This window comes from Labeo rohita, chromosome 22 (assembly GCF_022985175.1).
Source record: "Labeo rohita strain BAU-BD-2019 chromosome 22, IGBB_LRoh.1.0, whole genome shotgun sequence".
In the NCBI taxonomy this organism is placed as follows: Eukaryota; Metazoa; Chordata; class Actinopteri; order Cypriniformes; family Cyprinidae; genus Labeo; species Labeo rohita.
In genome coordinates, this window is record NC_066890.1 from 8,162,146 (window position 1) to 8,185,949 (window position 23,804).

The following is a 23,804-nucleotide window of genomic DNA, read 5'->3' on the forward strand; positions in this document are numbered from 1 at the left end:
GGTTTCTGTAATTTAGCGAATAATTATGAAAACGTATATATTATATATATTTGTGGAATCCATGATAATCTGTCTTATCAAAATAAATTGAAACATTTTGTTTTTATGCCGACTTTACGCAGCGTCACCGGCAGTGTGACGTCACGACGATCGTTCGTTGCCGTTCCCGTGAGCGTGGGCACGCCGCGCAGCGCAGGTCGCTCGCGAATCTTCATTAACGGAATAAAACGATGTGTTTTCACGTATGAATTTGATTAAATGTACTGTATGTATATTTGTAAACATAAAGCCCGCGTCTCGCTCGTGACTGGTCGTGAGTTTACCCGCTGTAATCGGTCTGTCAGACTGACGGTGATGGAGTTGTTCTGTCACGAGCTTGTCGAACCGGACTGGAGCTCTCCGATCAAGTCCAAACCGGTTCGGGCGTTCAGAGACGCGGTTCTGACCCGAGACTCGCGCGTCCGCCAGAACCTGCTGAGTTTGGAGAGACCGAACATTAAACCCGGTACCGAACCGACCGACGAGCAGCGCTACGTCCGCCGAATCTTAACGGGATGGATGCTGCAGGTGAGAAGAGGTTAAACTAGATAGTAAAGTTCGTAGACAAACTTTAAGGTGGCATGAAAAAGCCTAGCCAGAAAGTTTTAAAAGTTTTAAGTTTGACTGTTTTCAGTTTAAAATAGTTTGAATTTAAAGATTTAGATTAAAGTCTTATTCAGATTAAAGTCTGAATGTTTTGAAGGCAAAACAGTCTATTAGAAAAACAGGTAGATATGGATTTGCTGTGTGGTTGCTAGGTTACTCAGGGTGGTTGCTAGGGTGTTGCTATGTGGTTTCTAGGTTACTCAGGATGGTTGCTAGGGTACCTGGCGTGGTTGCTAGGGCGGTTGCTAAGGTGTTACTATGTGGTTGCTAGGGTACCCGGGGTGGTTGCTAAGGTGTTGCTAGGCAGTTTCTAGGGTACTCAGTGTGGTTGCTAGGGTATCCAGGGCGGTTGCTAGGCGGTTGCTAGGGTACTCAGGCTGGTTGCTAAAGTGTTGCTAAGCGGTTGCTGGAGTACTCAGGGTGGTTGCTATTTAAGTTGCTAGGTGGTTGCTAAGGTGTTGTTAGGCGGTTGCTAAGGTACTCAGGGTGGTTGCTAGGGTATTGCTATGCAGTTGCTTTGCTTCCTGGGATGGTTACTAAGTTGTTCCTATGCGGTTGCTAGGGTACCCGGGGGTGGTTGCTAAGGTGTTGCTAGGTGGTTGCTAGAGTACCCGGGGTGGTTGCTAAGGTGTTACTATCATGTTGTTACCATGATTAGCAAGTTATTAGCATGTTTCTAGCATGATTAACATGTTACTAGAATGTTGCTGGCGTAATTAGCATGATTAGCATACTGCTAACATGATTTAAATAGATTAGAAATATTAGATGAGTTTGAATGAGTGTAAATGGATTAGTAATAGCACATAGAAGTGAAGCTTGATTGAGTCTCAAGGGATTCTGGGAGTTTGAAGAGTGTTGCTCATCTGAACATTCCGTCAATGTAAGTCTATGGGATTTTTGGTGGTTTTGATAGTCTGGTTTATGAAAACCGTAAGCCGGATCGGTTAGAGAAGATATAGCAACCCGAGTCAGACCAGTCTGAAGATCTGGACCGAGTTTGGTGGCTGTAGCTTAAAAACTCTAGGAGGAGATACGTTTTAAAAAAGGGTCTCAGAAGAAGAAGTTTAAATACAATATCTTTTTCAAGCCAACTTAATGAATCATATTCTGACTCAGGGATTCGAATCACACTGATCCGATGCTCTTTAATAACTCGTGCTCTGATCCAGTGATTCGAATCACTCCAATGAATCGTGTTCTGATTCACTGATTTGAATCACTGATCTGAATCCTGACTCACTGCGCTTGTTCTGGAGCAGGTGTGTGAGGATCAGAAGTGTGAGGAGGAAGTGTTTCCTCTGGCCGTTCACTACCTGGACAGGTACATGTCCCAGAATGCCGTGCGCAGGTGCCGTCTGCAGCTGCTGGGGTGCGTCTGCATGTTCCTGGCCTCCAAACTCAGGGAATCGGTTCCTCTGAGCGCCGCCAAGCTGTGCGTCTACACGGACCACGCCGTCACCGTCCCAGAGATCCTGGTAATGTCACGTGTCCTGCTTTTTTCGCAAACTGTTGGCGTTTGAACTTGAGTTTTTTTTCAAGTTTATTTCAAACACTTAATCACTGTATATGTGTTTATATGTATATTTGTGTGTGTGCAGCAGTGTGAGGTGGTGCTGGTGTCTCGTCTGGACTGGGATCTGGCGTCGGTCGTTCCGTCTGATTTCCTGGAGCTGCTGCTGCAGTCGCTGCCGTTGAGCCGTGACGACGCTCCGTCCGTCCGCAGACACGCGCTCTCGTACATCGCTCTGAGCTGCACAGGTAGCGGCGCTGATCCCGCGTGTCAGCAGCTCTCCTGATCCGCTCTTTGTGCGCGGGGCGTCAGGGCGTCAGGGCGGGTCGAGCGCGCTTTTGTTCTGCTGCGCTCCGGTTTCAGCCCTGAATAACACACATCAGCGTCTGCCGCCCCGAGGCCTCACGACCGCATTGTGATTCTTACGCTCGCACGCTTAGATACTGTTGCTAACGCACGCAAACCTCACTCCGTCCCACAGGACACACACTGAACTGAGATCAGCAATAAAGCACACTTAGCAGTTTGGCTTGAGAAAAATACTGATCTGATAATTAAACTTATTATTATTATTATTAGACTAAATGTCTGATCTACTCCTACAGCTACAACCACCAGCTCAACCTGATCCTCAGACTGATCTCACTTAGTGTGCGTCATCGTTAACTGATCACACTTACAGTTTTCATAAAAATGAACATTAAAAATTAGAAAAATCCCATAGACTTACATTGACGGAATGTTCAAATGAGCAACACTATTCGAACTCCACTTGACAAAACTCCCAGAATCCCTTGAAACTCAATCAAGCTTCCCTTCTATGTACTGTATTTCTAATCCATTTAAATTCATTCAAACTTCCACTCTAATATTTCTAATCTATTTACCTATCTAACCTAGCCTAGCAACTAGAATCATGCTAGTAATGTGCTAATCATGCTAGCAACATGCTAGTCACTTGCAAGTCATGCTAGAAACATATTAGCAACATGCTAGTAACATGCTAATCATGTAGCAACATGCTAGTAACATGCTAATCATGCTAGAAACATATTACCAACCTGCCAGTAACATGCTTATAATGCTAACAACATGTTAGTAACTTGCTAATCATGCTAGCAACATGCTAATAACTTAATCATGCTAGAAACATGCTAACAATATGTTAATAACATGCTAATTATGCTAGTAACTAATCAATCTTGCTAGTCATGTCAGAAACATGCTAACAACATGTTAATCATGCTAAAAATACGGTAGCTACTTGTTAGTAACTTGCTAATCATGCGAGAAACATATTAGAAACATGTTAGCAACTAGTATCTTGTTAGTCATGGCAGAAACATACAACATGTTAATCATGCTAGAAAGAAGCTAACAACATGTTAGTAACTTGCTAATCATGTTAGAAATAAACAAGCAACATGTTAATAACTTGTTAATCATGCTAGAAACATGCTAGTAACTTGCTAGTCATGCCAGAAACATACATGTTAATCATGCTAAAAACAAGCTAGCAACATGTTAATAACTTGTTAAACATGCTAATCATGCAAGTAACGTGTTAATCATGTTAGAAACAAGCTAGCAACTTGCTAATCATGTTAGAAACGTGCTAGCAACTTGCTAATCATGCTAGAAACATACTAGCAACATGCTAGTAACTTGCTAATCATGCGAGAAACAGATTAGAAACATGCTAGCAACATGCTAATGAAATGTTAATCATGCTAGAAGAATGTTAATAACTGCTAGACATGCTAGAAACATGGTAACAACATGTTAGAAACAGACAAGCAACATGCCAATAACATGCTAATCATGCTAGAAGCATGCTAGTAACTTGCTAGTCATGTTAGAAACATGCAAGCAACATGCTAGTGACTGGTAAGTCATGCTAGAAATATACTAACAACATGCTAATAATACTAGTAACATGTTAATCATGCTAGAAAAATGTTAGAAACATGTTAACTACATTCTAATCATGCTAGCAGTATGCTAATCTTCTAATCTATCTATAGAAAGTTTAAAACTTCAAGCTTTTACAGCTGCTTTAAACTTTCAGGCTAGTCTTTCTTAAGTCAACCCTAAAGTTTGTCTTGACAAACTTTTTAATCTAGTTTAAAAAGCATCACAGCATGAACTTCTCCAAACAGCGGCAGATGAGCGGTTGCTGCGATACGATTGGTCGGTTTTGTTTGAGTGTTGATGTGAGTGAATCTGTGTTGTGTGTTTCAGAGCTGAAGTTCTCCGTCTTCCCTCCGTCGGCGGTGGCCTGTTCCTGCGTGACGGCGGCCGGGATCCGACTGGACGTCCTGAAGGACACGTTCAGCCCCGACGGCCTGCTGCAGCTGCTGAGGGACGTCCTGGACGTGGACATGGTGAGGACGCTCACATTCACTCATAGCATTCTGATCTCAGTGCCGTCACTGAGCCGGAGTCTCTGTGTGATTCAGGCGTCTCTGCGCTCGTGTTTCTCAGCGCTGGAGGACACCATCGATCAGATTCTGCCGTCTGCATCCGAGCACCAGGCGCAGGACGTCCCGCTCTGACAGGTGGACGCATCAAACCCACTCAGACCCATCAAATACGCTCTTTGTCAATGATTTCTAGTGTTTGTTTTCTCTGAATGTTGACCGTTCCGGTGCATTAGTGTTTGTTGACGATGTTCTCGTTAGTGTAAATGTCGCAGATGTTCTGCACCCAAGCAAATATTTGCATTGTCACGAAACCTTCGCCCTGTCAAACACACGTCTGCATGATTTCACACGTCATTCAGACTTGAATATGTTATTGGTCGACTCTTTATCAGATTTAAAGGATAATATGTGAAAGTGAACAACGTGGATGTGGATGGTGAATGGTTTAAGCGTGCTGGTTTAACAGAAATGCCACATTTCACACTGAAATCAAAAGACAAAATGGTTTTGGATTAAGAAAATGAAGCTTGTTTTATATCATCCGATTATTTTTATGACAGTTAAGCACATTTCATTCAGTTTCACACAGTTTTAATTCAAATTTAAACATTAAAATTAAATTAAAAACTGCAAGTTTAGAATTTAAATAATATTTTTTTGCATATTAATTTTACCAAAGTGGTTTAAATGCAATTAAAATATTGTCACAATGTAAAAATAAAAAAAGTTTTCTTCATGTGATTTTTTTTTTTTTCCTTTATTTTGGGGTAAAATCTAATCAGGATATTAAACAAATAATATTCTGCATCTTAAAACACACATTAAATACTTCACACCACAATTTTTTAATCAATAGAATTTTTAAAAATTATTTTCCATTTTTGTATTTTCCATTTTGATTTTTTCTTCTTAATTTTTATTTTTTATTAATTATTTATATTATTCACACAGTTTTAATTAAAATGTAAAAAAGAACAAGTTTAAAACAAAGAATATTTTTTTTGCATACCAATTTCTCAAGGTGGTTTAAATGCAATTTAAAAAAATGTTTCTTTATTTCCGGGTAAAATATATCCAGGATATTAAAAAATATATACAATTTAAATAATCTGCATCCCAAAACACACATTAAATACTGCACACTCTAAATTTTTTGTTTTCCTTTTTTTTTCTTCTTTCCTTTTCTTGTTTTTAGTAGTTTTTTTTAAGTCAGTTTATTTGAATTAATTATTCATACTATTCAAATGTAAAAAAAATGGTTTTTTTTTTTTAAGTATAAAGTTATTTAAAAAAACATTCAGGCAGTTTTTCAATTTTTCAGTTATTCAAAGAAATAATTTTTGTATTTTCTGTTTTGTTGTGTTTATTATTTGTTTTCTTAATTTCAATTTATTTTTATTAATTGTTCATTTAATTTCAGTTGTAATTATTTTTGTACATCAAATTAAATGGAACAAACGATAAATGCTTCTTTGGCAACTTAGGTGAAATAAAATAATTTGACTTTTTAATATTTTATTTCAGTTAATATTTAGTGTATTTCAAGTAACCAAAATAAGAACTATAAAAACCCTGGTATCAGCTCACATTACCACTTTAAAAAAAGTATTTGTTGCATACTGTTTGCCTTCATTACTCTCTTAGAATTCACTACTACTTCAGTGTTAAAGCTGCAACGCAGTTCTCACACACTATTAAGTATAAATGTCATTTAGGGTTATCCAGAAGATTATGATGGGTACAGAAGAACCGACAACCAGAGGGCATTTTCCACTTCATTTGTGCTGTTTTATTGTTCCACTGATTCAAAGAGACATCAGGGCAGATAAATCAGGCACTCTGGCAAATAAACATGCAGGAACTCAAACACAATATGACACCAAACAGAAGAAAAACACCTCATTACCCCGGTTATCTCCGAGCAGCCCTACAGATCACACCGCTGCTCTACCGGACGTACAAATACTGTATGAAGAGATTTACCGATGACCCCAAACACCCTGCTATGCCACGGAAATACCATTCCATCCCATTCTTAAATAGTACTAAGCACACAATTGTTAACATCCAGATGGGAAAAATCTCACCATCTCGACATATTTCTCAAAGACAGAATGTTTGGAATGAAATATGAGAAGAGTACTTACAGTAGCTTCATCTTATTCTAAAAGGTCACAGTGTATTTTACCATCCTCATAAACGGCAACGTGGAAGCAGCTTAAACATTCCTATCTACACGATTCAAACATTCTTATCATGAAACAGATGCAGATCTAAAGTCTGGACTACATAAAGTCATAAACAGAAGTTTATTGTATCTGAACCTGTGAACTCTCGAGCAAGTAGTGCATGCTGTAAAAGTCAGAAATTGGCGGGAATGATCTTCAGGAGGACTTGCAGTATCATTCTTGTGTGCTTCTACATCTTTTGTAGTCTACCACCAGCATTCACCTTTAAAACAAACTAAATTCACAATGGTCTTGAAGGTCAGCATGAGTCATCTTTGGTATTTCTGACTAGCCAACACCCTAAACAAGTCATTTAAAATTCACTAACATTCCGAAGAATAACGTATCAGTTGTTCATCACTGGGAGCAGGGCGGCTGACAAAATAAAAGGCACGTTTCCCAAACCAAGTCTGCATAATAAAAGCCGCTGATTTGCATGTTGCAAATGCAACACAATCTGCTGTCCCCTCGGAATGAAATGCATGTCCTAAAGAGGACGTCCTGTCCTCTTCAAAAGCCCATTTCCTGCTGGGCCTGAAACCGTTCCCTGACCACTCTTTGTCTGGCATTGCTTCAGGACACGTCCAAGTACTTTTCTTGCTTCCAACTGGTTTTGTTTTCAGTTGTATTTCAGCTTGTAGTTCCTCCTAAGGCTTGTTTGTAAGTCTGAGTGACGTTTTCACAGTCCGCGATTGAAAACACGCTCTCGGACACGCCTGCGCGGTAGCAGGCCATGTCCATGTCCCAGTGTCCCTGAGACTCTTCCCTCAAGTCAAGGAGATTGTCAGCGGAGACGCATCCTCGCATCCTCCGTTCCCTCGCTGGTCGCTCCATTGGAGCGACTGGAATCTCGCGGTCAGGAAGGTCAAGTCTGTCGAAGGACTCTGAGGAGAGGATACTGTCCTCGCTGATTGCACCGCTAGGTCTGGATCTGTTGACCACCATGGGTAGGGAAGGTGCAAGCTGGTCCAGCGAGCCAAATTCCTGCAGGCCGCCGGAAAACTTCCCGTGCCGCTTGAGAATGCCCTTGCGGTGCGGCACCGGAGACGGGTTCGCTAGTGTCTGTCCGGAGCTCTCGGGAGAAGACGAATAATAGCCTGACTCGCTTTCCGAAGGTTTCTTCAGGATGCCTTTAGGAGGCGGAGGCAGGACAGATGGCGCCAAAGTGTTCTGGCTTTTCTCCTCCAAGGGCGTAGCCTGGGGGTCGCTGGGCGCTTTCTGTTTCAGGCTGCCTCGCTTCTTTAGAATTCCTTTTGATGGACGAGGGACTTCCTGCATGGTCTGGGAGACGTTGTTTTCTTTGCGCGACCTGCGTATGGAGCGCTGTCGCTGGACCGTTTCTCCTCCAGCGGCGCCGCCGCCTGTCCGCAAGAGGCATCGCATCTTAGAACTGCTCTCCAGAAGAGGTCGAGAGGTGCGGCGTAGCCAGTCTGCGATGCGAGTCGGCCCACCGGTTGCATGTACAGGCTCCTGATGGGCAGGTGCAGGCTCATTCTGAGCCAGTAGAGGGAGCTGATAACCCCAGTTGAGCCACCAGTGGCCTGCGATCTCCTCCAAAGTAGCTCTGCGTGCAGGGTTTACCATCAACATCCAGCGGATCAAACCGCAAGCATCTGTGGAGCGACAGAAATTATTAGGATTGATGGTACAAATGTGTGGCCTACAACAGGTCCTGCTTCAGAAGGGCCACATAAAACTTTGAAACGGTGCCACATGGATACACCCACTTTGCATTGCCAGTAGTCACTCACGTTGCCAACTCGTACTGAAAAAGGCTGACTTACCAGTCTATTTGAATGCTGCTTTGAAGTCTGTGGTGTTGTAGGTCAGGGGTGGCCAGTCCCTGCACGTGGAGAGCCACTTTCCTGCGGAGTTTAGCTCCAACACACCTGCCTCTAGTGATCCTGAAGATATTGATTAGTTGGCTCAGGTGAGTTCAATTAGAGCTGGTGCTAAACTCTGCTGGAAGGTTTTTGAGGAAAAGATTACAGAACTTTTCTCCGTATAGTAGACTTTGATGGTGATTAATGTATTGAAGTTCCAAATTGCAGTTTCAACGCAGCTTCAAAGGGCTCTACATGATCCCAGCCGGGGAATAAGGGTCTTATCTTAGCCATTTTTTAAAAAAATTAAAATTTACATACTTTTTAACCACAAATGCTTGTCTCGCACTTGCTCGACCTCACACATTACATAGTCACGTTGGAAAGGTCACGTGTGACATACCATACAACCCAGTGTTTACAAAGCGAACATGCAAAAAGCAAAAAAGGTAAACAACGATGTTGGACGATTTTGAAGTTGGAAAATGACTGAACATTTTGCTAGATAAGACCCTTATTCCTCGACTGGGATCATGTAGAGCCCTTTGAAGCTACATTGAAACTCGAACTTGGAACTTCAACACATCAGTCACCATCAAAGTCTACTATATGGAGAAAAGTTCTATAATGTTTTCCTCAAAAACCTTCCAGCAGAGTTTAGCTCTAGCTCTAATTGAACTCACCTGAGCCAACTAATCAATATCTTCAAGATCACTAGAGGCAGGTGTGTTGGAGCTAAACTCTGCAGGAAAGTGGCTTTCCACGTGCAGGACTGACCATCCCTGGCCTGCAACAACACAGACTTCAAAGCAGCATTCAAATAGACTGGTAAGTCAGCCTTTTTCAGTACAACGTGAGGGACTATTGGCAATGCAAAGCGGGTGTATCTATGTGGCACCGTTTCAAAGTTTTATGTAACTATGCAAATGATCAGCAAAACCATGTTTTGATTACTAATGGGAATGAAAGCATGGGAGCACAAATAGAGAATAGTATCTCAATACCGTGTCTCCCAGCCCTGTTCCTGGAGGCACACCAAACGTACACATCTCCAAAGTCTTCTCAATCAAACACAGCTGATTCAACTCATCAGCTTGTTAGTAGAGACTCCAAGACTTGAAACGGATTAGGGATAAGACATACAAAATGTGTACAGTTGGTGTGCCTTCAGGAACAGGGTTGCGAAACACTGCTTGGCAAGACTAGTTCACGTAACTCCTGATTCTGCAAATGTAGGGACATAGCTAAAATATGATGCATGGAAAACCATGTGAGGAATTGGACCTCTTCAAAAATGTTAGATCAACATGGTGACTAGTCAACCTCCGGCAATAAAGTCGCTGCCGGTTAGAACTTGACAGTGCCGGAGGGACTCAAATTTATGAGCGCCATGGTCAACAGACATGCAACTCAGTGTTATCTGCTAAGAATAGATAAGCTCCATCAATAAAACTGCTACATGGAATGGTTCAAAGAGCCAAGTTTGGACTTTCGGCAAACATAGTAAACCTGTTTCGTTGAATATAGGGCGAACGGTACACAAAGAAGGTCACTTGAGTTTCGGTTGTCTTCCAAGTCATCATCTAAGAGCCTCACCGGATGGTTTGGTGGGTTTGTGGTAGTTTCCGGTGCTGATCTGCTGGACCAAATTCTTGTGGTCTTGTCCGTCAAAAGGCATGGTTCCATGAACCAGGGTGTACAGGAGGACGCCCAGAGACCAGCTGTCCACCTCCGGTCCTCTGTACGGCCGGCCGTTAACAATCTCGGGCGAAGCATACAGAGGACTACCGCAGTACGTCTGCAGGAATTTATCGTCCTGGTACAGGTTTGACAACCCGAAGTCAGCGATCTAAAAAAAAACAAAGTAGTTTTGATCAGTACTTGTCATCTAGCGGCCGTTGGCCTTTTCGCTGTGCCAGCTTTATAGTCGAAAGTAGATTTATGCCGTTATCTCACGCAAGTTTTACAGCCTCTGGTTTAATAACGGCAGGGAAAATAAAACTATCAGAGATAACATTCCAGACAGACTATAAAAAGTCAGAAAACAGCTTATAGGATTACTTCATTTCCAGAATAAAAAATTTCCAAGATGTTTATGTCTTTCTTTCTTCAGTTGAAATGAAATTAAGGTTTTTGAGGAAAACTCCAGGACTTTTCTCCATATAGTGGACTTCAAATGCAGTTTCAATGGGCTCTACACGATCCCAGCCGATGAATAAGGATCTTATCTAGCAAAACGAGCAACTGTTTTCTAAAAAAGTTTAAATTTACATACTTTTAAAACCACAAATGCTCATCTCGCACTAGCTCGACCTCACGCATTACATAGTCATGTATGACATACCATACAACCCAGTGTTTACAAAGTGAACATGCAAAGAAAGTCAAATGCCCTTCATAAAAAAGGTAAACAACGATAAAATGACTGAACATTTTGCTAGATAAGACCCTTATTCCCTGGCTGGGATCATGTAGAGCCCTTTGAAGCTGCGTTGAAACTTGGAACTTCAACACATTAGTCACCATCGAAGTCTACTATATGGAGAAAAGTTCTGTAATGTTTTCCTCAAAAACCTTCATTTCTTTCCAACTGAAGAAAGACAGACATAAACATCTTTGATGACATGGAGGTGAGTAAATTTTCAGGAAATGTTTAACCTGGAAGTGAAGTAATCCTTTAAGACTCTCAAAGGTCTGTTCTTGCAAAATATTTATACGGAGCAAGCCCGTTCAACAGTTTACAACAGGTTTGTCCAGTCCTGGTCCTGGTGGGCCACTATCCTGCAGAGTTTAGCTGCATTCCCAATGAAACCTAAAGCTAATCAAGGTCTTCAGTGGTGGTTCCCAATCCTGGTCCTGGAGAACCCTACACAAGACTACACATTTGAGGTCTCTGAGTCTTCACTAAAGAGTGTTTGATTAGGGAGATATCTACAATATGAAGTGTTGGGGTTCTCCATGACCAGGATTGAAAACCACTGGTTTTCAGGATTACTAGAAACTTCCAGGCAAGTGTGTTTGGTGTTGGTTGGATCTAAACCAGGGGTGCCCAAACTCAGTCCTGTAGAGCTGGTGTCTTGCAGAGTTTAGCTCCATTCCCAATAAAATCAAAGCTAATCAAGGTCTTCAGCAGTGATTCCCAATCCTGGTCATGGAGAACCCCCAAGACTACACATTTGAGGTCTCAGAGTCTTCACTAAAAGAGTGTTTGATTAGGGAGATATCTACAATATGAAGTGTTGGGGTTCTCCATGACCAGGACTGAGAACCACTGGTCTTTAGGATTACTAGAAACATCCAGGCAAGTGTTTTAGGGATTGTTGAATCTATACCAGGGGTGCCCAAACTCAGTCCTGGAGGGCCACTATCCTACAGAGTTTAGCTCCATTCCCAATTTAATCCCAAAAGTGAATCGAGGTCATCAACAGTCCTGGAGAACCCCCAACACTCCTGCACAGGTCTTGAAGGTCTTTGATTGAATCAGGTGTGTTTGATTGGGGAGATATCTAATATGTGCAGTGTTGAAGGTTCTCCAAGACCAGGATTGGGAACTGTTCGTCTTCAGGATTGCTAGAAACATCTAAGCAAGTGTGTTTGGTGCTGGTTGGATCGAAACCATGGGTGCCCAAACTCAGTTGTGGAGGGCGAGAGCTCCAACCCAAATCAAACACACCTGAACTAGCTAATCAAGCTCTTACTAGACATGCTAGAAACTTCCAGACAGGTGTGTTAAGGGACGCTCCAGGACCACCAAGACCGAGTTTAGGCAACCCGGATCTAAACTCTACTGGACGTCGCCCTTCTAGGAGCAGGATTGGACTCTCCTGGATTTTTTTAAAACACATTTATTCTGCTGCCCATTCTTAAATGAGGTCCATTGAGCTAGTTGTAAAACCTTCACGAATTAAAAATTCATTCTGTCCCGAACTTACTTTTATATTGCCGTTGTCGTCCAGCAAGATGTTCTCCAACTTCAGGTCACGATGAACAATCCCGTTCTGTTGGAAAAAACAGAAATATTCAGTCTTTAAATTCTAAATAGATGAGCCGCTGTTGACGCACAGTTGGGTTAATGCTCCAAGTTTTAAGCTTTATTATTTGGCAGAAGTTTAATCTGTTCACATTAGATTATTTTATAATTCTGCTATTAGTGTCGTTTTATAAAAGCAATCAGGGTTCGAGAGTTTCACTGTTGGTTTCTGCTTCAATAAATGATCAAGTGATCAACATTGTTTGGTGTTGGCAGGGAATTTCACTTTTTTTAATTTCAGTTTCATAAAGTAGATGACAAACACATCAAAATCCCCAGACTTTCCTGTGATTACGTCAGCGTTTCCAAACAGCGGGTTCAGTGCGATCACCTGCCGCCCTCTTTTATCTAGTGACGTTCTCTAAATAAGGCCACGGCGGGAGCTCGGGTCGCGTCAGAGCTGGAATGCGAGTCATGCGTGATTGTTTCTCTCAGCGGGAGGGCCAAGCTCGTCTCCCTTCACCTCATTTAACATCGCCACAAAAACAGCGCGGCCACGCCTGCAGCTCTGTGTTCTCTGCTCTCGCATATCTCACATGTAACCGTATTATCATGCTAAACACTCTATTTGAAGCCAAAACATAACTGGTTAGGCATCTTTTGGGTTTGTTTGTTCTTCTCACGCTCTGTTGTCTTGTTTTTGAAGCTCTCGCTGGGTTTGCGTGTTCTTGTGTAAATGGGCGTCCGTGTGAAACTCGAGTGTCTCTCTCAGACGCCGTTCAGCCATGCGGAGGGTAATGCGAGTTATGCAATCCCGCGTTTTTGCTCTTGGTGTGCCCGTGGGTTTGTGTCCGACCCCCGTTCAGCAAACTACAGCCTTTGGCTGGTTCTACAGACTATGAGAAATGCTCACATGACGTTTGACTAATATTTAGCCTCGCTGACCTCGCAGTTGACACATACGTGTTAGGACGGACTGTGGGGTGAAAAACTGACATCTCTCTGAAACCCTAAAACTGACTTATGACTTCTACAACCATGATAAGTAAAATACCTCAAAATAGTGTTATTCATATTTTGCATTGGTTTTTAGTGTTCGTTTTTAATTTGACCATTTTGCCATTTTTTTTAACATTTATTTCTGTAATTTTTTTCAGTTGTATTTTAGTCTTAGTTGTATTAATTTTAGTATTTCAGCTTAAACTAAACAAAAATTACTGAAATAAAATGTTTTTAAATGTAGAAATTTATTTAATTTTTATTTAAATTTTGTTGTGATTTTGCCATTTTTATGATTTTTCTTTTTTCTTAATTGTATTAATTTTAGTACTTCAACCTAAACGAAACAAAAATTTGAAATCTTGCTAAATAACTGAAATAAAATATTTCTTAATGTTTCGATTTATTTCATTTGATTTTCAAGTTAAAACTAATTTTGTTGTAAACTAGTTATTTGTACAACTTAACAGAATTTAGAAATGTCGCAAAATAAAGGGCAGTTGAAATAAAATAATTTCTTAACATTGTATTTTACGTTACCTCAGACAATAAAGAATACAAATTACAACAGTGTTAAGTATCATTCTTATGATAATACAGTTTCTGTTAATATTTTGAATTAGTTTTTATTTTTACATTTTCTGTTTTAATTTTAAATTTAAGTTGGTAATTTAGTTTTAGTTTAATTTTTTTTATTAAAGTATCATTATTATGCTAATACTTTTTTTAAATTAATATTTTAAATTATTTTTTACTTTTACATTTTCTGTTAATTTTAGTTAATTTTTATTATTATTATGCTAGTACATTTTATTAATATTTTGAATTTGTTTTTATTTTCTGTGTTTTAGCTATGTTTAAATTTAAGTATTTAGTAATTTTAGTATTATTAAGCTAATAGTTCTTATTAGTATTTTAAATTACTTTTTATTTTTACATTTTCTGTTTTAATTTTTTTTATTTTTAAATTTAAGTTTGTAATTTGTCACGTCATCAGTTTTTTACTTAAGTATCGTGCTAATACATTTTATTAATATTTTGAATGAGATTTTATTTTTTACATTTTTAATTTAATTTTTATTTTAACTAAGTTAAGTTTGTAATTTAGTTTTTAGTTTTATTCATTTTTAAGTATCATTATTATGCGAACACATTTTATAATATTTTGAATTTGTTTTTATTTTTACATTATCTGTTTTAATTTTAGTTTGTAATTTTATCATTTTTTATTTAAATATGATTATGCTAATAAGTTTTTATTTTTAAATTTGTTACAAACTAATAAAAAGTTGTCATTTTACTAGTTTTTTGTTTTACTACTTTTAAATAATATGAGCATAAACTGCTTCAATCTTTCTCTCTTTTAATAATTTTAGTATAGAAAACAACTAAATAGAAACAGAAAAAGTTACAAATTATTATGGATTACAAAAAGTAATCTAAAAGGAAAAAGTAATCCCTGAAATCTGTCATATTCGGGTGTGTTTTTATTGGTTGTGTGTGTGTGTGTGTGTTTTCTGACCCGGTGGCAGTACTGTACGGCAGAGACGATCTGTCTGAAGAGATGTCTGGCTTGGCTCTCAGGGATGTGCTGTTTGTCGCAGATGTAGTCGTAGAGATCTCCTTTACTGGCGTACTCCATCACGATCACGATCTTGTCCTTATTCTCAAACACTGAAACACACAGCAAAATCAGCGTGAGGACAGTCAGGCCTGTTTTCACATCACACGTTCACTGTGACGAGCGGGTTCTGCGAACGAGGCGGCGGGTGTTCATTGTGGTGCGCTGAAGCACGCTAAAGCGCTTTTTGGGGTTCGTCTCCATTACATAACGAGAACAAAGAGGCTTTCGTGCCCATCCGTACCTTCGTAGATGCTGATGATGTGCGGATGACTGAGAGACGACATGATCTCGATCTCACGCCGGATGTGGATCAGGTCCTGCTCGTCACGGATCTTCTCCTTACGGATCGACTTTATGGCCACCTGGAGAACACAAAAACACTCAATATAAACATCACAGACCTGAAACACACCCGTCACTGCAGCCAAAAATGGTTCATTATTTATTGCCAAGTAAAATTTGGTAAAAATAGTAAAAACTAGAGGTCGACCGATATGTTTCTCAGGGCCGAAACCGATAATTACAGATCAAGTTGACCAATAGCCGACGTTTGAACCGATATATGGTGTAAAAATGAAAATCAACAAGGGCTCTGACAAAACCTTTCTTGAAATACTTTTAAGTTATTTTATCGATTTAAATAATATTAATATCGGCACCGATAATCGGCCGACCCCTAGTAAAAACTAGTCAAATGTAGTTAATTATATTTTCATTTTCTTAACATTTACATTTACCAATATCACAACATATGATCAAATAGAGCACTATTTACTTACATAAATATATTAAAATGATCACTATATTTACAATGTGGATTAATTATTATATTATATTATTAAATCTGAAGTAAAAACAAATTAAATATTCAACATATCAGTGCCACCAATATATATGTCTGGTGTAAAAATGAAAATGAATGTTAAAAATTAAGAATAACAAGGGCTCTGACAAAAATTATTTTATTTTTATTATTTTATTTAATTAAATTATTTTATCGGCAAATTGGTTTTGGAAATGACAATACTGATAACCATAGAAATGATTAATATTGGCACCGATAATCAGTCAGACCCTGGCAAAAAATGTAATCAATTCTAATGTTTTTTTAATTATATTTAATCATTTTAATTTATATTAAGCAATAGCACAACATATGATCAAATAGAGCACTATTTATTACATAAATATATTAAAATCATCACAGTATTTACAATGTGGGTAAATCGTTATATTATATTATATTATATTATATGTTATATTATATTATATTATATTATATTATTGTTTAACATTAAATATTGTTATCTATTTAATATGAAATAAAAGCTAAATAAAATTACAAAAATTTCATATTCATCATTTTAGTGCCACCGATAAACATTTATAGTGTAAAAATGAAAATGAATGTCAAAATGAAGAATAACAAGGGCTCTGACAAAAACTCTCTTTAAATGTTTTTAAATTATTTTATCAGCAAACTGGTTTTAAAAACAACTAATACTGATAACCATAAAAATGCTTAATATCAGTACCGATAATCGGCCAGGCTGATTATTTTCTTTTATTATATTATATTACATTATATTAAATATCTATTAAATATGTCATAAAACTATTGATAAAATAATCAAATTAAATATTTACCATATCAATGTCGCTAATATTAAATATGTTCATTTTAGTCATATAATATTTAATATTAATAGCACTGACTTTTTACATATAAAACAGTGATTAAATATTAATTTAAATATTTAAATTTTTTTCTATTTATTTATTTTAAATTATTAGTGTTAAATATATTAATATGATTAACATACATTGTAAATATTCAATATTATATTTACAATGTATGTTAATCATATTAATATATTTAACACTAATAGTATTTATTAAATGTGAAGTAATAATTTAAATATTTAACATATTAATACTACTAATGCTAATGTTAATTATATTAAATTATAAATAATACAATTATATATTATCATTATTTTAAATACCACTGATTTATTAGATATTAAACTGTTATTAAATATTAATTTAAGTTTTTAACGATTCGTATTTTAAATGTTGGTTATTATATATTACATTATAAAATGTTATATTTATATTTACACTATTTAATGTAAATATCAACATTTAAACCCACAGAAAATGATTTCATCTTGCAAATATTCATATTTACTCTAGTTTTGCGATGAATCGTGAAGCGTCAGCCGAACGAGTTTTGCGTCAATCATTTGTCAGACGGATCTTACGTAACCTCGTCATATTGAAAGCCATATTTACACAAGGACGCTTTCACAAACAACTTCCTCAGAGTTTCACAGACAGCAGTGAGTGAGTGTGTGGATGTGTGATCAGTGCTTTCTGAGCGTCGCGTTTGCATACGAAGGCCGTCGTTTGTCTTTGTGTCTCGGCCTCTTTTGTCCCTCTTTTGTGAGGTGAGTGTGTGTGTCTGCAGGAATCTGTGTGTCGTCACACGCTTCACATTCCACACGCTCTGTGTGTGTGTGTGTGTGTGTGTGTGTGTGTGTGTCTCAGACGCGTCTCCACAGGTCAGCGATGACCAGCAGATGGACAAACACAGACATGCACAGACGTCTCACACTCACAGTGCACACATCAGTTTTGACGCACGACACATACGCAAACATTTATACAAAATACACGTTTTTTAGTACGTGAATGAAACTATGCAGATGCTTTAAGATCCCCAAAATACACATCATGTGGGTTTTTTTCAGATTTTTCACTATTATTTTGTAAGAAATATAAAGATTTCTGTGTTCGGGTCATATATGAAACACCATTAGTGTTCAAAATACTTTTGTAAAATGATCTATGAAGCTTTATTAGTGTCAGAAAACTTTTGCCCATATCTCACACACTTTTGGACTGAATTAAAAAATAATAATAATAATAATTAATATTAATATTAGTGTTAATTTAAAAATATACATTTCTACATTTTTACATTTTTAAAATTGAATTTCTATTTTTTTTTTAAATAATTAAAAATTGAATTAAATAATAACACAATAAGAATGATCTTACACAACATATAAATGTCGGTATATTTAAAAAAAAAAAAAAAAAAAAAAAAAAAAATCACCTGTTTTTACATCTTCGGTTAAATATAAATTGAATACAAAATATTGTTTTCTTGTTTGAAGCATAAAACTATCAAAATTTAGTGTTTTGTGCTTTTAAGCTGAGAAAAACAAACTTTATAGCAAATTTATTCTTGAAAAACAGAATTATTATTATTTTACACAGCACTGATTCTCATTTAAATGTCAGGTTTTTGGTTTCAATTAAAAAATATGAATTTAAAAATATTCATTTCTACATTTTTAACATTTTAAATTAATTATTATTAAAATTTAAATTAATTATAATTACAATTCTAATTTAATAGTAAAAAAAAACAATTATTACCTTATGTTAACATATATGTTGTAACAACATACATGTCAGTCAGTATTTAAAAAAATTATAATAATTTTTTTTTTTTTTTAAGACAAAATCGATTTAATAATACAAAAACACTTGTTTTTATATCTTTAGTTAAATATGAATTAAATAAAAATATTGTTTTCTAGTTTGAAGCATAAAACTATCAAAATTCAGGTGAGAAAAACTAACTTTATAGCAGTTTTACTGTTGGAAAACAGAATTATTATTTTACAGTGTTGCTTCTCATTTAAATATTTTTTTTGTTTTCAATTAAAAATGTTAATTAAGAAATAAGTTTCTCATTTTTTAAAAAAAAAATTAATTAAATAATCAACAATAAAAATTATCTTACACAACATACAATCAGTATTTTTTTTGTTTCGTTTTTTTTTGTAAAAAAAAAAAATTAAATTTCAATAAAAATTTATCTCAAGTTAATTATAAATTAGAAAATATTATCTTCTTGTTTGAAGCATAAAACTATTAAAATCTAACATGTTTTACTTCTGGAAAACAGAATTATTATTATTTTACACAGCACTGATTCTCATTTAAATGTCAGGTTTGTTTTGTTTTCAATTAAAATATAAATAAAAAAAATAAATACACTTTTTAAATTTAAAATTACATTTTTAATGTTAATTTAAAAATATAAATTTCAGAATTTTTTATTTTCTTAATAGAAAAAGCTGTAATTAAATAATAGACAATAAAAATGATCTTACGCAGCGTATAAATGCCAGTCAGTATTTTTTTCCCAAAAAACAAAAAAAAAAAAACAAACAAACAATCTTAAATCAAGATAGATTTAATAATAATATTCAGTTCAATGTAAATTAAATAAAAATATAAGTTTAATAATAAATACATTTCTCAGGGTTTTTTTTTTTAATTTAAAACAGGAATTTCTCATTTTGTTTAATTTTAAAATTTTAATTAATAAACAATAAAAAGGGGTAAATGCAGTACTAGTGTGGTAACATTCAAAACTTTGACTTTTTTTTAACACTGGCTCATTAATTAGAAGTTTCTGATCTGAAATTTCAGTTTAATAAATAACAATTCTTCACGTCCAAATGAAACTGAAATGCAGAAACAGACCCGATTTTGACTGCATTTTGACGGTAAACTTTTTGAAGTTGCACAAAGAACTAGTTATGACGGTTTAAGGCGCTTTACAAACCCAGAAACCAAAACACTGAGCTGAAGAACCAAAACAAGCGGCTCTCCATCAAGAGTCTCACAGAAAACTTGTGTGTGTGTGTGTGTGTGTGTGTGTGTGTGTGTTATCAGCGGTTTTCATCGAGTGTGTTTGAGTGTTATCTGTGAGGAGGGAAGGAGGTCAGACGCGTCTCGACTCGCTCCTCAGAAGAAACCAATAATAACCTCCTTCCTGAACAAACCCGAGTGACGCGACACAGCACAACACAATGAATTCTGGGCGTTATTGTGCTCGTGTTATGAGAAACCCACACTTTCCAGTAAATGAGTGCAGGAGAAACAAACTGGCGAAGGAAAAACCCCCGATCAATACTCAACGACAAAAATCACTTCTCAAGCTCACGTTTGCTTCCTGCTTCCTGTTTGACTTGAAAATTCAACCAAAGCGAAGCCGTTAAACTTTAACTCTGGAAATGATGGAAAATTAAAGCAAACACAAGCGCTGATTTACATGTGATCATTTACATCCGCAGCTCGACGGAAACAAACAAAACCGAAAAAAACACAAAAACACTGCATCACATGCATTTTCTTAGTGTTTTACACTAAAATTATAATACAATAAATAAATAGCACCTAAACATCCTTAAAACAAAGACATTTATTTGCAGAGGATTAAAAAAAAAAAAAGGTATTTTAATAATAATTTTGAATAAAATTATATAATAATTGTAACTCATTTATAATAATTAAACACTTTTATTTATTAAATAAAATATTTTAAGAAATGAAAATATTAAAATCAACATAAATCCATCACAATTTTGTGTGGTTTATGCTTGTTATACAAATGTTGGCTGGTATTTTTTGTAAAAAGTAAAACTAAATAAATAAACAAATAAATCCTTAAAACAAGATAAATTCACTTAAGAATAATTGTATCAAATCATAAATGTTTTCAGATTTTAATTTTCATGTCATTGAAGTAAAAGTAGTTTTTCTGTTGTTTAAAGCATAAATCGTAGTTTTGTGCTTCTAAGTAAAGAAAAACTAACTTTATTTCAGTATATTCACAATTGTTATTTTACAAAACATTATAAATGTCATTTTTTTCCCCCATAAAATATTAAAACAAGATGGATTTAATAATAAAAACACCTGTTTTAATATCTGAAGCTAAATATACATTAAACAAAAACTGTTGTTTTTTTTGGTTAAAGCATAAAACTATCAAAATTTTGCATGTTTTCTGCTTCTAAGATAAGAAAAACTCACTTTTTTGCAGATTTATTCACATTATTTTTTATACGACATTTTAGTTTTCGAAAAAAATTCTTAAAACAAGATAGATTTAATAATAAAAAACACCTGTTTTTATATTTAAAGTTAAATGTAAATTAAATAAAAATGTTGTTTTCTTGTTTGAAGCATAAAACTATCAAAATTTAGTGTGTTTTGTGTTTCTAAGCTAAGAAAAACTCACTTTATAGCAGATTTATTCTCGAAAAACAGGATTATTATTTTACACTGTTGATTCTCATTTAAATGTCAGTTATTTTAGTTTTCATTTAAAAATATAAATTTAAATATTATGTATTTTTTTTTAAAAATATCTTATTTTAAACAAAAATCTTTTTTTAAAAAATTAGTGTTTTTTTGGTTTTTTTTTTTTTTTTTTAAGAAAAACCTTGTATTTTTCCTTTGATTTTACAAGGCCAAAGTATGTGTCATGATGGTTTTTGTTCGTTTCATTTCCATCAGTGCAGCTCCAGACAGACGTGACAATCGTCTCCAGCACTTTCAGTGATTTCAGGAAGTGTCTGCGAGTCTCGACCATGACATCACTTCCTGCAGGAGCTCACACTGGCAGACAGTGATTTCACACACATCACATCTCATCTCTCCTGTGACTGTGTTCAGTGTTCAGTGTGAATCCCCTGAGCTGCTGCTGAGGTGCGTCACAGGAACACGACTTTCTCTGTTTCCTCTTTGTGTGCGGCAGGAGGGAGCACCGCTTCATTATACCGCATTCATCTCACATTCACATCCACACGCGACACGCGAAAACACCCCACGTACGTCTCACGCACCGCCAGGGGTCAGAGGTCACGCTTCAGCACAAAATCAGTGCGATTTATTCGATTTAGGAGCGTTAAATTAACTCATTTTAAAATTCATCACACAAAATCTTGTAAAATAATGTTAATTATTTATAGAAAGCATAAAATAAATAATTTATAAAATATATTAAAAATATTATAAATATTAATATTTATAAAAAATATATATTTATTTAAAAATATATATTTTTTTTATTTTATTATATGCATATATAGTGTAAACGTTTACTATATATAAACTAAAAAAAAAGTATGTTTGTTGGACAATTCATTTTTTTTAAATACAAAAAAAGTGAGATTATTACAGACAGAATAACCGTTGACAAAAGCAGCAGAAGTATGAGTTTCGAGTTAATTGTGGTTAATTGTCATGTCAGCTGCTGCTAAAAACAGGCTTGACTTTCTGACCCGCACGTGTTTTTCTGCGATTCACCCATTAGGTGTTGCTTAATGATCATTTCAAAGAGAATATGGAGTAATTGAACAATAGAGCCGTGCGTGCGAGTGACTAAGCGCTGTAAAAATAAAGTCCGGGCCTCCACGAATTGTGCCGTGGGCTATTTAAAGCTCTTTCCAAAGACTGGGCGGCTCCGAAAAACCTGTTCATGTTTACTGACACTTCACAGAGGAAAGTCACTGACTCACAAACACAACTGACACACAAAAAAACACTCTTTCACGTGAAAAAACACTGATGAAGGCCTGAGCGCTTACACTAATCGCTCTCATCAACGGGGCATTGCCTTCAAACACACCTTTATGTAGAATTAAAACTACTGAAAACTTGCAGGAAAATTCAAACTACTTTATTTATTTATTTTTTAAATATTGTTTAATTATTATATCTTATTCTATGCTGTAATACTGTATAATAATATCATTAATAATATTAAAAGTCTCTCTCACCGTTCTGCCGGAGCGGTCCATGGCTTTCTTCACGCGCCCGTACGTTCCTTTCCCGAGCGTCTGCAGGAACTCGTACCGGTGTTTGAGGTTGTGTTTGTGATGGTGCCGCTTCACCGCCTGACGTTTGGCGGGAGCGACGCCCGGGTCCCCGGGAGCCCCGTCGCACTCCATGAGCCGCTACACGCGCGATATCAGCTGAGGAAGATGAGGAAGATGAGGATGACGCGCGTTCATGTCCGCGCACAGGTGACACAGTGAGCGCGCTCGGATCAGACGGACTGAGGAGATTCCAGTGTGGGCGGGGCTAGCGCCGAGGGGCGTGTCGCTGACCGTAAGTACCGCCCCTTTCGCGCTTAAGGTCTTGTGGACAATCGCAGGTGGGCGTGTCCAAAAATCTGTTTTTACTTAAGCAACGGACACGTTTATGATTTATGATCGTTTTTTTACCCTCGGCAGGTGTTTTTGCACTTCGTGCAACGTCCACACGATGGCGCGGGATTTTTTTTTTCCATGTAATCATCTTTTAGCTTGAGTAATAAAACTGAAAGTTTAAAGTAGGAAGTGGCCTTCTGGGGGAATTCACGCATGTTGGTGTGTTTAGCACGTGCGCTTTTACCTCAAAAATGTGCAGGAACGGCGCAGTTTCATGCTTGAATTTTTTTTCGCGCCCTTTTGACGTGAATGAGAACGAGGATGTGGGAGAGAAAATGTTGTTTAACAGCAACTTTTCAAGCTTTCTGTGCAGGAAAACTCCCTAAAACATTCTTGTGTTGAGAAAATTAGGTGATGTAGGATCTTGAAAATGGCGTCTAAGCGACTAATATGTGACCCTGGAGCACAAAACCAGTCTTAAGGGTCATTTTTCTTAAAATAAATAAGCTTTCCATTGAAGTATGGGTGGGCGAGATATAACTGTTTGAAAATCTA

General features: G+C 36.6%; 2 protein-coding genes across 2 annotated transcripts; one reads left to right on the forward strand and one right to left on the reverse strand.

The window, feature by feature from the left end:
- The first annotated feature begins 302 nt into the window (after positions 1 to 302).
- On the forward strand, positions 303 to 5,253 carry ccnd3 (cyclin D3). Its single transcript, XM_051095034.1, has 5 exons — positions 303 to 567; positions 1,908 to 2,123; positions 2,247 to 2,406; positions 4,400 to 4,542; positions 4,618 to 5,253. Exons 1-5 carry the CDS (start codon positions 355 to 357, stop codon positions 4,711 to 4,713), a joined length of 828 nt encoding a protein of 275 aa, XP_050950991.1. The 5' UTR covers positions 303 to 354; the 3' UTR covers positions 4,714 to 5,253.
- Positions 5,254 to 6,347: 1,094 nt separating this feature from the next.
- nuak2 (NUAK family, SNF1-like kinase, 2) lies at positions 6,348 to 23,163 on the reverse strand. Its single transcript, XM_051095161.1, has 6 exons — positions 22,878 to 23,163; positions 15,467 to 15,587; positions 15,124 to 15,275; positions 12,565 to 12,630; positions 10,229 to 10,481; positions 6,348 to 8,422 (listed from the first exon to the last, which is right to left on the reverse strand). The coding sequence occupies exons 1-6, from the start codon at positions 23,046 to 23,048 to the stop codon at positions 7,440 to 7,442; spliced, it is 1,746 nt and encodes a 581-aa protein (XP_050951118.1). The 5' UTR covers positions 23,049 to 23,163; the 3' UTR covers positions 6,348 to 7,439.
- Positions 23,164 to 23,804: the final 641 nt, after the last annotated feature.